The sequence below is a fragment of the Corvus moneduloides genome, chromosome 1, assembly GCF_009650955.1.
Source record: "Corvus moneduloides isolate bCorMon1 chromosome 1, bCorMon1.pri, whole genome shotgun sequence".
In the NCBI taxonomy this organism is placed as follows: Eukaryota; Metazoa; Chordata; class Aves; order Passeriformes; family Corvidae; genus Corvus; species Corvus moneduloides.
Window position 1 is genome coordinate 122,680,860 of NC_045476.1, and position 14,106 is coordinate 122,694,965.

The following is a 14,106-nucleotide window of genomic DNA, read 5'->3' on the forward strand; positions in this document are numbered from 1 at the left end:
ACTCTGAATATGTATGGCAAACACATGTCTATCAAAACGAAATACTTTGTTTTTTGTCTTCTATTCCATACATCTTTGTCAGATATTTACTCCCAGAAAATCAATATGTTCATTGTATTTGCCGGATGGTAACTGGCTGGCATGGATGCTTGTTTGGCAGCTCCAACAGCAGCTGAATGCACACTATACTTCTTTCACATCCTTCCCACTGCTGTGTTCCATATCAAACAGGGACGATTTTTCACAAAGCTTCTGCTCATCAACATCACCAGCATTGGCTGCATAAAATTTATTGGAAAAGCCTTTATGCCAATTGTGTAGCATTGAATACACATCCTCTTTTGCCATGATGTTTTGATACATGGTATTTATACCAGAGCATCCCTGTTGTTACTAAAATTGGATTACTTCACAGGTAGCTCTTTTTGATTTGATTTGTCTCTAATTTAGCGTGTGCTCCTGCCTCATGTACTGTGCCCAATTCAAGTCCATTAAGAAAATACATTAAAAAAAAGTTTATGCATTAAAAGTTCTTCAAAGACTAGGAACTTCACATTATGTCAGGTGCTTATTAAGTATACTGAACCTGACTCCTGCTCTAGATCATCTTTTTGGGACATGAATAAAATTTTGCTTTCCCTCTCTACTCTGCTATTTACCACGTAAATGTCACTTCCTTAAGGTGAGCTGCTGCTGAACCTCCAGCCTAAGAAGTCAATAGTCTGCTCACAAACAGAACAAGACTTTAATATTTTAGTCAGTAGAGATGGAATGATCTTACTTGAATTCCCAGTTGCTGCTAGCATGGCCCTGGGGGCACTGGATCAATGTGAGCTCTGCATGGATTGGGCATGGGGCAGTCTGCTGGTTACAGGCAAGTGTTCAAGAAATTGACCTTCAGGAATCCCGAAGAAATTGCTGAAAACATCTGAGCTGTGAACCTTTCAAAAACTGGTACATTGGCTGTCTCTTCGGAGTGAGATATCTGTCATATGTATGATACTGTTCTATCTGATTTGAAATTTCTGTTTAAAGCAGTGAGAGTTTTAGAAGGCAAAGCATTCTCTAAATTATGTTGTTTCCCCTGCCCTAGAGGCTAAAATGGGCTTTAATAAGATGCTTGTCTATACCAGCATCTTGTGTATTGTTACAGTGTAATTTTTCTTAATTTTTTTTTTTTTAAGAGAGTAAGAAGCTATACAGATTTCATACTGGAACGCACAGATTTCTGCAGCATGATTTTCATTTTACCCCCATTTACTCTCAGGGCTGGCAGAGTTGCTGCCTGATCTCTTCTCCAATCTGAAGCTGACATTCAACATGGAAGAAGGTATTGTCAAACAGAAGTTTCCGGATGGAAAGCAGGGTATTACACCAAGGAGTATCAGCTTTCACAATGGGAACTGGCCTTTCTGCTCTGTAACTCCACAATGGCAGCATCTACAATTCAGTTCTTCACTGCACTTAAGTCTGCACTCTGCACACCCTTCCCACCAGACCACTACACTGATGGAAACTGCTGTATGGTTTTCCAGTAGGTACACATTTAAATTTATAAGACTGAAATAACACATGTGATCAAGTACTGCAGCAGTACTAAGAAAGTCTCGGTCTTGGTCTTGGCTTGGTGATTTTCTCCACAGTGTCCGGTGTGGGGCTGTGTTTTGGGTTTGTGCTGAACACAGTGATGATAACACAGAGATGTTTTCGTTGTTGCTGAGCAGGGCTCACACACAGCCAAGGCCTTCTCTGCTTTTTGGGCTGCCACGCTGGTGAGGAGGCTGGGGGTGCATGGCAGGGTGAGAGGAGACAGAGCCAGGACAGGTGACCCCAGCTGACCAAAGGGATATTCCAGACCAGATGGCATCATGTTCAGTATGTAAAGTGGGGGGAAGAAGGAGGAAGGAGGCACATTTGGAGTGATGGCGTTTGTTTTCCCAAATAACCATCACACATGATGGGGCCCTGCTCTACTGGAGATGGCTGCACACCTGCCTGCCCATGGGAAGCAGTGAATTAATTCCTTGTTTTGCTTTGCTTGCGTGCACAGCTTTTGCTTTCCCTATTAATCTGTCTTTATCTCAAGCCACGAGTTTTGTGCTGTTTATCCTTCCAGCTCTCTCCGCGGTCCCACTGGTGGGGGAGCGAGCCTGCGTGAAGCTTGGTTGCTGTCTGGGGTTAAGCCTCGACAGCCTCCGACCGTAATGGGTATTTCCAGTACCGGCACGGGCTGCAGCACCGGCCACTCGGGTTTAGATGCAGCCTGTTGGTTTTAAGGACTCGGCTTTGAAACACTTGGCTCTGTAATAAAACAGCAGGTGCTGGGAAACCAAGCGTAGCGAGAGCCCTTTGCTCAACCATTGGAATTCCGAGCTCCGGCACCATTAAAAGACCGGGCCCGCCCCGCCGGTGGCTGCGCGACACTGCTGGGAAGGCGCGGGAGGTGCGGTTTACGGGGCTGCCGTAAAGCGCCGTGGCCGGGCGCGGGCGCCCTTGAGAGTGAGCGGCCATGAGCGGGAGCGGCGGGAACCGGGCCCTGGAGCTGCTGCGCTCGCTGCCCAGGGTCAGCCTGGCCAACCTAAGGCCCAACCCCGGCTCCAAAAAGCGGGTGAGTGCCTGCAGCCTGCCGGGGGGGCCCTGGTGGCAGGACTGTCTCTAGGCAGCCGGCGCGCCCGGTCCCGGCGTGGTTCGCCCCCAGGGCTGTCGGAAGGACATCACCCTGGCAGGACCAGGAGAGCGACCTGGCCAGAATAGGCGTGGAAAGGCAAAGGAGTGGATGGCACTGCTGTGTGTGTTGGCCCCGTGCTTGCCCTTTGCGTGCTTTGTTGCCGATGTGTGTGGCCATCCCCACAGAGAACTGGCTGATGAGTGGTGCTGGCTGAACCTCAGGTCCATTGGTGGGGCTGGAGGGAAATAGTAAAAGGTTTTTCATTCCACATGTTAATGGGATGGAGTAGTATGTTTGGAAAGGGAAGGTCAGAAGGCTTACGAGGAAAAGGCATGTGATGCCAGCTAGCATTCTTTTTACTGTCTCTTGGAAACAAAACTGTTACCTGTCTCCTTATAAAGTGGTAGAGAAATTAAGACAAGAAACCAGGGAGAAACCCTGGGGGGATTTGGGGGGAATGTTGAACAGGGGGATGAGGTTCAAAGGCTGAAACCGTAGGAACGGAGAAGGGAACAGCAAGCAGCACTCTCCTAAAAGTGCTCAAGACTCCCTAGAGCTACTAAATAGTATAGAATTCAAGTGCAGCTTTGTGTTAGACACGGCCATCCCTGCCACCAAAGGAAGCTGACTTGTCCCCATACTATTTGTGGTGCCAGCCTAAAGCTGTGCTCTGCAAAAACCATTAACTGCTTTTCTGTTTTTCCACTAGAAAAGATCTATAACATAGTTTTTTCCTCAAGAATCAGCATTTCGCTCAATTGCTTATATCTCAAAAATCTAATGTTTTATAGATACTTGTCTCTGAAGTAGTCGACTAAATGTATCATTGCTTGTTTTGAAGGAAAGAAGACGTGGCCGTGGAAGATACGGAGGTAGGAAGTGTGGCCGAGGTCACAAAGGAGAAAGACAAAGAGGGAATCGCCCCCGATTAGGCTTTGAGGGTGGTCAAACTCCATTTTACCTGGCCATACCAAAATACGGATTTAATGAGGGACATAGGTAAGTTTCTTCACGTTTACTTGGAAATTAATAATTGTCTGCTTTTCTTGATCCTTCTCCTGAAGCAAGAATCTAATATGCCAGAACAGGCCTAACTGAAAAAAGTTCGGCGTCCCAAATTTCTCTCAGGTTGTTAGCTACTTTACCAGAAGAATCTCCCATTTCTTGTGAGATCATTCTTTTAATTATTTCCTGGTTTGCACATCTGCTTATTTACTCTCTTCATAATCCTTCATGTGTAGCAGGCTACCCTCCTCTTCCAGCTGAGTGAATTTCTCCTCTGAAACTATTCCTTCATTCCTGCTTGTTTTTCTCTTTCCCTCATAACCCAGTGAACTGAGTGGGAACAGTCCCAGTGACAGGAGTGAGGATGTTAGGCATGGAGGTGTAATCCAAAGCCTTGCTTTGTTGTTTCTCCTCACTTTATTCACCAGAAGCTGCCATCCAAACAATTCTGCTTCTCTTCATGGTTGTACCTTTTCAGCATTCTGACACTGTGGTCTTTGTCTATCTGTGCCCCACCTGTTCCACCTAGGATCCTAACAAGCTCTTTAGTACCAAATCTGCTGGATGAGGCATTTAGTCATCTTTCACCATTGTTCTCCTTGGGCATTCTGCCCTGTTTAATACTTTTGTCCTTTTTGCACATTGCACTGGTTTGTGCCATGTCTTTATCCCACCTTTCTAATGTTTAAGGTTATTCTTCTAACATGTCTTTTCTCCAGTCACTGTTCTCACCTGGAGAGATGTATGTCAGCATTTTCCAAATTTCCTTCACTTATATTGATAATTAAAAAATTTGGATTAAATTTTTTTTATTTGTTTGGGGTTTTTTTAAAGCCGGGCTTGTTTCATCAGATAGCATTTGTGTTAGGTGGGTCAGTAACCATTTTGTTGCTTTTAGATGTGGTCTTGAAAACTTCTGTGTCCATACAATGCTGCTACAGGCAGTAGTAACAAAAACCTACACCGAGCAGACAGTTCAAGGATGAAAATACTAATGTGTATTTGTGAATTGTTAGACTTGATTTCATGTTCCATTTCCTGATACCACTGCCTCAATAGCTGAGCACTTTTATATTTCCATTCTTTATGCATGTGGTAGACTTACAGACCTGTCCCAGTTGTTACAGAGTTTTCTCTGAATCTTAATAGTTTGGAAATGTGACTCAAATTCTATTTTCAGGTACTGTTATTTCCTCTTGATTGCTTAAATTATTATAAGAGTAAACAAGAAGCAGTTTCAATAGCTGAAAGCAGTGTAGATCCACAGTCCTGCAAAGGAAATGCTCTAGAATGCAGACACTCAGCATCTTATGTTAATAGTGGTCACAAGTTCATAAATATCCAACAGAAAAAAATCCAGCCTCCTGCAGTGACAAGAAATTATTAGGATCTTGCTGTTTTTGACAACGTCTGACAGCATATGAAAACAAAAAGAGTGCTCTGTAGTTTCAATGTCAGTGTAGTTTAAGTGTCAGGCTACTGTAAATGTTTCTGTAGTGACCACTGTAAGTGCCCTCGAGTGACGCTGTTGGGGCAGGGGGGAGCACACCAAGCAATGTCTCTGCCTGTTTACCTTCACCTCACTCCTCCTCCTGCCTCCACTTCTTGAACTTTTTCTCTGTAGGGAACTATCTGACAGCACAAATTCTGTAAGTGGCTTGCCAGTGACAGCGATCAGCTGCTTCCCAATTTTTCAGTTGCTGCTCAGAGACTTCTGATAGCAGCCATCAAATGGATTGTAGGAGAAAGTTTTGAGCATCAGCATTGATGGTGTGCATAGACAGGAATAGTCTCTGGTATTAGAAAACTGTGCTAAGGATTGGTTTGTACAGTAAAGTTAGAACTTCAGAAAACACAAAAGTAGGTTCTGCTGAAGCCAATGGCTGTTGACAAGAGATTCCAGCTCCCTTTGGGGATGTGGGTTAATGCATATTTTCTCAATATTTCTCTTCCTTGATGGTGTTTTGAGGGAGATTCCTTTCAATACTTCTGAGAGGTCAGGTACAGTGGTAATGGATCAGAAAATGTTGGATGTAAGCTGTGCAGGAGCAAGTACAGAGTTTGTCTGATAGTCTTTGACTAAGTTTGTATGGGAGGAGATGTTTGGTTTTTTGACTGTCTATCAGTGAAGCCCCCAAGCTGGCTTCACTTGGAAGGTGGTAGTTATTTACAATCTTGTTGGTTTGCCAAGAAATGCTGACACTGTAGTGTCTTAGTATTTTTTTAGTTTAGGAGTAGGTAAAAACCAGAATATCTCAATTGACCAGTTGCTATTAAAGCTTCAATTTTGTACATTTCTCATTGTTTTGTTTGAGGTGTTTGGTTTTTTTGTCTTTCTCTCCCCAGCTTCAGACGTCAGTACCAACCTCTGAGTCTTCAGAGGCTGCAGTACCTGATTGATTTGGGCAGAGTTGACCCCACACAGCCGATTGACTTAACTCAGCTCATTAACGCCAGAGGTGTGACAGTGCAGCCTCTCAAGAGGGATTACGGTGTCCAGCTGGTGGAGGAGGTATGCAGACAGCACACTTAGTACTTCAGGCTTTCAGATTGTCATTCCCGCAGTTCGGAAGCATCTTTGATTCTCCAGATCAGTTTGCTGTGAAATTTTTGTGGATCATAAATCCACTAGAGGGCACTGTGTGTCAGCAAAAAAAGAAACAACTCAGGAGGATGTTTTCATACCTGAGGGGCTGCAAAAATGAGAGTTAAGGAGCACATAACAAAAGGCTGAAGAAGTATTTTACAACAGAAAGCTAAAATGTAGTGAAAGAAATGTATGAATATTTTGGAAATGGAAAGGTTTTTTTAATTCAACCCAAGTGACTGAAGGCAATTTGGTTACCTATCTTGGTGCAGGGAACAGACAATTTATATTATTTTGCAAGATTTAATGTTCCTTACAAGTTTTCAGAGAAGAATAAATGTATATCTTAAAATACTCACTTTAATGTTATTGTAATATGTGTTGAAATTTACAGGGTGCTGATATTTTTGCAGCAAAAGTAAATATTGAAGTGCAGAGGGCATCTGAATTAGCAATTGCAGCCATAGAAAAAAATGGAGGCGTAGTAACAACGTCATTCTATGACCCAAGGAGCTTGGGTAAGAACTTCTTTTAATTTCTGCCTTTTTTTTTTAATGTGCCAAAATTAAATGATCCAAATCAAAGTTTCTAACACATTTCCTAGTAGAAAGTCATCAACTTATAAAAGCTTCAAAACCAATTACGTGTATATTTACAGAGTCATAGAATACTTTGGGTTGGGAGGGACCTTAAAGATCATCTTATTCCAGCCCCCAATGATGAATGATAATGCATCCTCAGTTTTGGCTTTTTTCAACCATTCACCTGTTTAGTCCTTCCAGCGTCAGTAGTTGTATACCAATCAACCAGTTAAGGAAATCTGAATAGCTTTGTAAATAGAGGACCTAAAAATAGTGTTTAGCTGAATTTTTGTCTTCTGTTTCCCATGTTTAATAGCACTAAGAAAACTCAGGAAAAAATAGATTTAAAAAATACTGTGGGTGTTTATATTTTTAATTTAAAATGCTTTTCCACTTAAAGTGAGGAAGTAAGTTACAGAAGCTCAGAATCATTCCAGTTAAAATGGCTATTGTTTTCAGAACTTTCACTGAAGAATGAGGCTTTGCTTTGCTTGAGGCTGCATCCTGCTTAGCATTCATTCATGCAGTTTTTATTGACAATAATGCAGCTTTCATGTGTGAATGAGGCTGAGAAGAAGAGGAATAGATGTTTTTAGTGTGCAAAATATGCTACCCTGGAGTGATACAAGGGATTTTTTTCATTCCAGAAAATAATAAAAATAATAAAGTTTAAAGATTCTGGAATTTAATTTGCCAAAATCAGTACAATTTGAGGAAGAGATGATAGTCCCACAAAGGACTAAGTAGGTACATGTGCCATTGATACTTCAATTAAAATACTTATAGAAACACTAAATTTGGCACTTGTTGGTACACTGTGTAAGTAGCCATGCAAGTGCTTTGCTTCCAACTTGGAAATAGACCTTTAAATAAATGGCAGCATCTAGCTTAGTTATGGTTATCTTTACCAAGCAGGTGTTCTAAATGTATTACAAGTATCAACTCCTCTAGACTGATGCTGTAAATACCAGTTAAAGCAGAGTTGGTTGTTTGGTTAAGTGAAACTTGCAAACCACTGTCTCATTCTGAACAAGGATATTCTTGAGATTTGATTTTTTTGTTTGATACTTTTTGATATGAATGTAGTACTTAATTTAGTAGAAAATAAGAAGGTGTCATTTAATATTTTTAAATCTGTATTATGAGGTGCAGTCACTAATTTTCTCTCATGTTTGCCCACAGAAATTTTATGCAAGCCAGTAGTATTTTTCCTGCGTGGCAAACCTATCCCAAAGCGAATGCTCCCACCTGAAGACCTCGTCCGGTACTACACAGATCCCAGGAATCGGGGGTACCTGGCAGATCCTTCTAAGGTTGCAGAAGCCAGGCTGGAACTTGCCAAGAAATATGGCTATGTTTTACCAGACATAACTAAAGATGAACTCTTTAAGATGTTGAGTGCACGCAAGGATCCCAGACAGATATTTTTTGGTCTTGCTCCAGGATGGATTGTAAACCTGGCAGACAAGAAAATTCTAAAACCAACTGATGAGAGTCTGTTGAAATACTATAGCTCATGAATTCAGGACTGGAGACAACTGCAGGTGTACAGGAAACACCTGGGTATGAAATAATGGATAGAAGTGGTGTGTGTTTGTTTGTTTTTAAGACTCCTATTATATTAGACAACACATAAATTTTTCTTCATGTAATCTTCTGGTGTAGCTCTCAACTTTTTTATTGTCATAATAGAGTGTATCAAAAGTCTTAACATTTGAAAACTATGTGGAGTCTGACATAAAGTGTGCGTCTGGGCACTTTCTCTTCCAATGGTTTGCCAGTTATTGTTTCAGACAAAAGGTTTTGGTGTTGCATTTATTTTTAGAGGATAATTCCAAAGAGTTATTTGACCTAATAATTAGTTTATATTCACCCCCCCCCCAATTTAAAATCAGAAACATGACTGTACAAAACTAAAATTAGTTTTAGAGTCATATTGCATAAAATTACAAGTTCTAGCAAATGTGTATTGAATAGCTGTAAGAGGTATTTTTGGTTGGGGAAAAATAAAAATAACCAAAAATTACAAAGTACAAAAGATTTCATTAACTTCTCAAATTCCATAGCCATGTCTTGGGTTTTCCCATTGCCATTAATAGCACCAGAGCCTGAGAGGTCTTGATTTTTTTATCTTACTTCTTCATATGCGATTGAGAAAGACAGGGTGTGCAGTTTAAAATAACTTTCTATGTAAATTTGGAGGGAGGGGGGAAGATAGCTGTCTTAATTCAATGACTTCTATTATTCAAACATAATTTAAAACTTGTCCTGACACAAATGTAATCTCATTAATAAAATTGCATAGCAGGATCCAGAGTCAATGAAGGACAGATTATGAAGGATGGGGATGTGATGGGTGAAGTACACAGTTAAGATTCAGTTTTCAGCTTGATCAGAGGTTGCATGTGTGACAGTGGACAAATGAATTTAAATGTTGTGAAAAGTTATGAACAAATTGTGTTTATAGGAAACAGCATTTTAATCACATCAACTTGATTAAGTCTTGAAAAATATTTTCCAACAAAGGTTTCTTTTGTCAGTCTCTCCAGAGTGCTGCGTTATTAGTATTCAAGAGTATTCTAGGTTTTGTGTGGAAGCTTAGGATTGGACATTTGGGACAATGAGCCAGACACTAAAGAAGGATGACGGGGGAGGCCAAGATAATGTATCAGAACATGCTCTGACTGCTCAGAAGTTAATGAGCTGCTTCATAATTTCATGGTTTAATTGAAGCTGAATTTGGTTTTAAAATAGTCATAATTTGATTATAAGAATGCAGGAAGCAGTCCAGGCGACCAGAACACGAGAAGTCATCTTGTTTTCCAATTTTCATGTGCCTTTGGAAATGCTACTTAGAGTTTGCTGTAGCTGCCAAACCGTCCTCTGTGTGCTAGACTCCTCTTTCTCCCGTATGACATCTGTATTTTGCTGGTATACCTCAATGGGGGAGGATTTAAGAAAAATCTTACTTTTCTTTCAGATAATAAAAAGCAGCAGATGAATTTTCGTTGATGTTTGTCAACCAACCCAGATTTTTCCTTTGCTCAACAACCTGCCTTATCAATTAACATGAGCATCTGTAATCACAGAAAAAAATAAAACAAGTTTTCTCACTCTGATTAAATAATCTGAAATCAAGAGATTAAGAATAGAAAGTCATTAAATTTTGACAATTTACTCTTCACCTTCTATTGTTCCTTGTTAATGTGTGTTAAATGCTATCAGTAATGGTCATTCTCCCAGCTTGGAGTTTAAGTATAGGTGAAACATAGCAAAACAACAGCAATATAAAATTGGACTATGAATAGCAGGAATTTTGTTTTAGTGGCATTAACATTCATATTTTATAAGGTGCCCAACACTTTTTTGGCACGTTAAGAATAATGCTGTGTGCCAAAAAAAGTACAGTTGGTGTTAACTTGAATGTGAAGTAAATAACTTTCTCACTTTAGATGTATCCTGTTCTGCATCCTGATGATTGTTGGTTTGGAACCTTAAATGACAAGCAGTACTTTTTTCTTTTTCTTTTTTTTTCAAGTTTTTGTTATTACAATGACTTTACAATAACAATATTACTACTGCCTCCATTTGGGAAGGAGTTGGAGAGGGGGAAGAGTATTTATTGCCTTCCCTTATTTGTGCCATAATGTTTCTGTTTTTATGAATCAATTCACAATTGTATTTTGTGGAGGTGGTGGTACTCAACAGGAAAGCTACTTAACTGGAAGTGAAGAAGGAAGTTAGTCATATTAGTGAAGACCAGAAGACAAAAGTGTTTATGTATCATTGTGTATTTTGGGGAGGAGAAGACGGGGGAAGGCAAGTTTGTTTCCATTTCTGCTCTTTGTATTAAAATGAACAAATTGCTCTCAGCAATTTTTTTTCTAAATCAACTTCTTTGATACACACACGCGTGCACGCGCTGGTTTCTGTAGGTTTCTAAATGGTTTTCAGGTGAAAGGGTAACTTGGATAAAATGATAACAGTGAAAGAAAGAATGAAAACAGGAAACAGATGTCTGGTGACGTCGAGGGATTGGATAGCACTTATTCAGTGAACGGTGTCTTAGTCACAAGGCAGCTGTATCCTGGCTCTGATACTACAACGGTACAAATACCTTGGAGCCAAAACAGCCACGTTCCACAAAATCCGGTCATTCTACTTTATAAAGGTGATCTTTTATCATCTTATAATTGGAGAGGGCAAAAAAGGGCTATGCATTCCTTTATTTAAAATATGCAATGCTTGTCTTTTTTTCTCACTTCTGTTAACAGTAGCCAGTATTTTAGATCAGTTGTTTGAATTTTTATTTACTAGTGCAAAAAGTCACAAGGCTATAGAGGATTTCCTGTTCACTTTATCTCATCAGGAACACAAGTCTCCTAGCAACCAAATACAGAATTATCAAAAGCACCAGTAAGTTATTGACAAGGTTTCTAATAAACCCATAATAAACAATGTCCCAAAGGACTGTTGTTTATATGTCAGACTTCCTGGTGCAAGACTAAGTCTGTGCTGGCATCTAAGGCCATTCTCCTTTCTTAGGTATATGGATGATGTTTTCATGTTCATAAGATAAAGGATTGCCTTGGATATCCTGTTTTGATACAGGTTTTTCATGTGCAACAATGTGTGACACAGCAAGAAGCGCCCAATCTGCTGTAGCTGGAAAAGCATTATCAGGTAGCTGAGGAAAAGGAACTTACATTTGTGTCACAAAATACTGAAAGCCATGTCCATTTTTATCAGCAACATCATACTTCTGAATGATTACTTGATAAAACTGATTACAGATGTGAGACTGCAATCAATATAAAGGCCTGTAAACAAGTACATACTTTGTTGTTTCATACTGTGATAATTAGAAATCACCTATTTCTTAGGAACAGACTCTACTGACTGCAGCCAGTCCATGCTATACTTACAGGTAGCTGGCTGCAGACTCAAAATGCAGTGAATTAAATTTCCCTTTTGCTCATATGTATGACAGTGATAACCTGGCTTCATTATAGTTCATATGGAATTTGTGTTTAACAGTCTAAAGTTGACTGTACAATCCACTGATTTCCAAAAACGAATAAATTAATGAATCACTGGCCCCGATCTGAATCTTCTCTGGCACTGTGCCAGCATTGTTTTGACATAGAAGCATAATTGATGTTAGTCCTCCAGGAAGTCATATAAAAGTGATCAATTACGAAGATAGCTTCCCATTGCTATTTTATTATTTTCTACCATTATTTCTATTTTATTTTCTATATTAAAACCTTAAATGCTAATGCAAAACTAATTTTGCACTGTTTAACACTCCCAAGTTCTGTAAGTAATTTGAAATTGTTGCACAAGTCCCATATTTTAAATATTTAAGTGTTATATTTACATATATCTAAAATAAGAAAGATATTCTGTATATCCAAAATGTCCAGTTTAATATTCTATATGCAGCTTTGTGTTTTAAAATTTTCTGAAAAGGTGATCAGACAGGAATAGTTTTATATAACTCACAATTAATGTTCTGGTTTAATCTATGAAAAGAGAGGTGCAAGTGTGACAGGATTCTTGCCCATTAGAGCAAAATTATGAACTTTTTTAAGCTCCTTTATCTCCTGCCCAGGTGGCTCATCTTGGTCTTTTGTAGCTGAAATATATGGCATTGTCTAAAGAAGTATGGTCTCTCAGTGGAAGCAAACTACCCTCAGATCTGTTCTGTTCTCCTGTGCTTAATATCCCCTCTGATGCACATGCGTCTTCCCAAGGTCTCTTCTCACCTTTCCCGTTGTAGTGGTGGGAACTACAGGGCTCAATCATTCTCACAGTGTCATCCTGTCTGGCCCACTCTGAGTTTGAAAATCTGGTTGTTTTATGTGCCTCTGGAGCAGGAAAAGTGTTGATCATTCCTGCATCTGTTTATATGGGGGGGTGGGGGGGGGGTTGGCTTGAGTTTCCTGGACTGGTGTTGGCTTTTGTTGTTAAAAATGTCAACAGCAATGTTGTTTACTTGTTAACCTTGTAGATTCCAAGCCACATGCCAAGCAACTTGGAGGGCCCTTTGAGCAATGGGCTTGGATTTGGTGTTTATCAGTCAATGAACACTCCTAGAAGAGTGCCTATGCACTTAAATCAGAATTGCATATGCTAGATATCAATGTGAAAGGATAGGAAATTTTACATTCCATGCACCAATGCCCAAATCTGTCTCTCCTTGCACTTTTCTCCAGCCTCTGTAAGATTCATTCTGTGTCATGGTAGGATTGTCCTGTCTGAGCTTTAGTCTATAAATATGGGCTGATGAATTCCTATTTAGCCAGAAAATCTGCCATTTATTATTCCTTGGGCAGGTAATGATAGATTAATGTATATTTAGCCTGAAAATCTGCCATTTATTATTCCTTGGGTAGGTAATGATAGCTAGAAGTTTGTAGACATAGAGCAGTCTATGAAAAGTAAGCTGATGCGTAAATTTATAGTAAACTAGTTCTCTAGGGGTTTTTTCTGATGCTGTTGTAGTTTGCTCCCAGTGTGGAGTACCTTAAATTAAGAAAATAAATTCACTTGGTATCTGACAAGAGAGATGCATTTTTACTTGAACATAGCTGTGGTTCAGTGCTTCAAAAATTGAATCCAAGTTCCCTGTAAAGTTAATATAGTGAGGTATTGTGTTAATTTCAAAATTAATGCAAGTCTAAATTTTTATTGCTCACATGTAGACAAAACTTCAAGCTCCTCTCATAGGAGTTTCACTCCCTTTGTAGTAATGTGATCGGTAGAGTCAGTACCTAGAGCCTAGAGAATTGCCATTCAGCCTGGAGCAGACATCTGAGCAATTCAGTGACACTCCAGACTCCACTGACTGACAGGAGCTGTAACACAGCACTCTTGTATGCACCCAAAACTTCAGCATCTGGAGCTGAATCGCACTCTTTGTTTTCAATGACGGTTTTCAGAAGTTCTCCTCGGGATCACCAGTGTGGATTGCTTAGCTCACCACTGGGAACTTGTGAGGCTTGATGTACTAGGTTGTATCTGTCTTTGAAAAGAAGCATTCTTTTTTAATCATTTAGTGAAAAAAGCAACCTAGAGGATATATTGGTGCCACAAGAGGTGATATGCTGGCAATCAGTGTTATTTTAAAACTATTGGAGACAGCAGCTTCTCCAGGATACAGAAATTGGTGACATCCCCACCTGGCAGCCTCTGACTTTCAAGGTGGATGACTCCCAGTTGCCAGCCCTGCACTAATATTTCAACTCAAATTTGCTGGCCTG

General features: G+C 40.0%; 1 protein-coding gene across 1 annotated transcript; it reads left to right on the forward strand.

Moving 5' to 3' along the window:
- Nucleotides 1–2,464: 2,464 nt before the first annotated feature.
- MRPL15 (mitochondrial ribosomal protein L15) lies at nucleotides 2,465–10,717 on the forward strand. Its single transcript, XM_032125302.1, has 5 exons — nucleotides 2,465–2,608; nucleotides 3,510–3,667; nucleotides 6,020–6,185; nucleotides 6,655–6,778; nucleotides 8,024–10,717. Exons 1-5 carry the CDS (start codon nucleotides 2,510–2,512, stop codon nucleotides 8,359–8,361), a joined length of 885 nt encoding a protein of 294 aa, XP_031981193.1. The 5' UTR covers nucleotides 2,465–2,509; the 3' UTR covers nucleotides 8,362–10,717.
- The last annotated feature ends 3,389 nt before the right edge of the window (nucleotides 10,718–14,106 follow it).

Coding starts and splice junctions, on each gene's coding strand:
- MRPL15 (XM_032125302.1), top strand. CDS start 2,510: ATGAGCGGGAGCGGCGGGAACCGGGCCCTGGAGCTGCTGCGCTCGCTG. Junction 2,609..3,509: donor ACCCCGGCTCCAAAAAGCGG/GTGAGTGCCTGC, acceptor CTTGTTTTGAAG/GAAAGAAGACGTGGCCGTGG. Junction 3,668..6,019: donor GGATTTAATGAGGGACATAG/GTAAGTTTCTTC, acceptor TTCTCTCCCCAG/CTTCAGACGTCAGTACCAAC.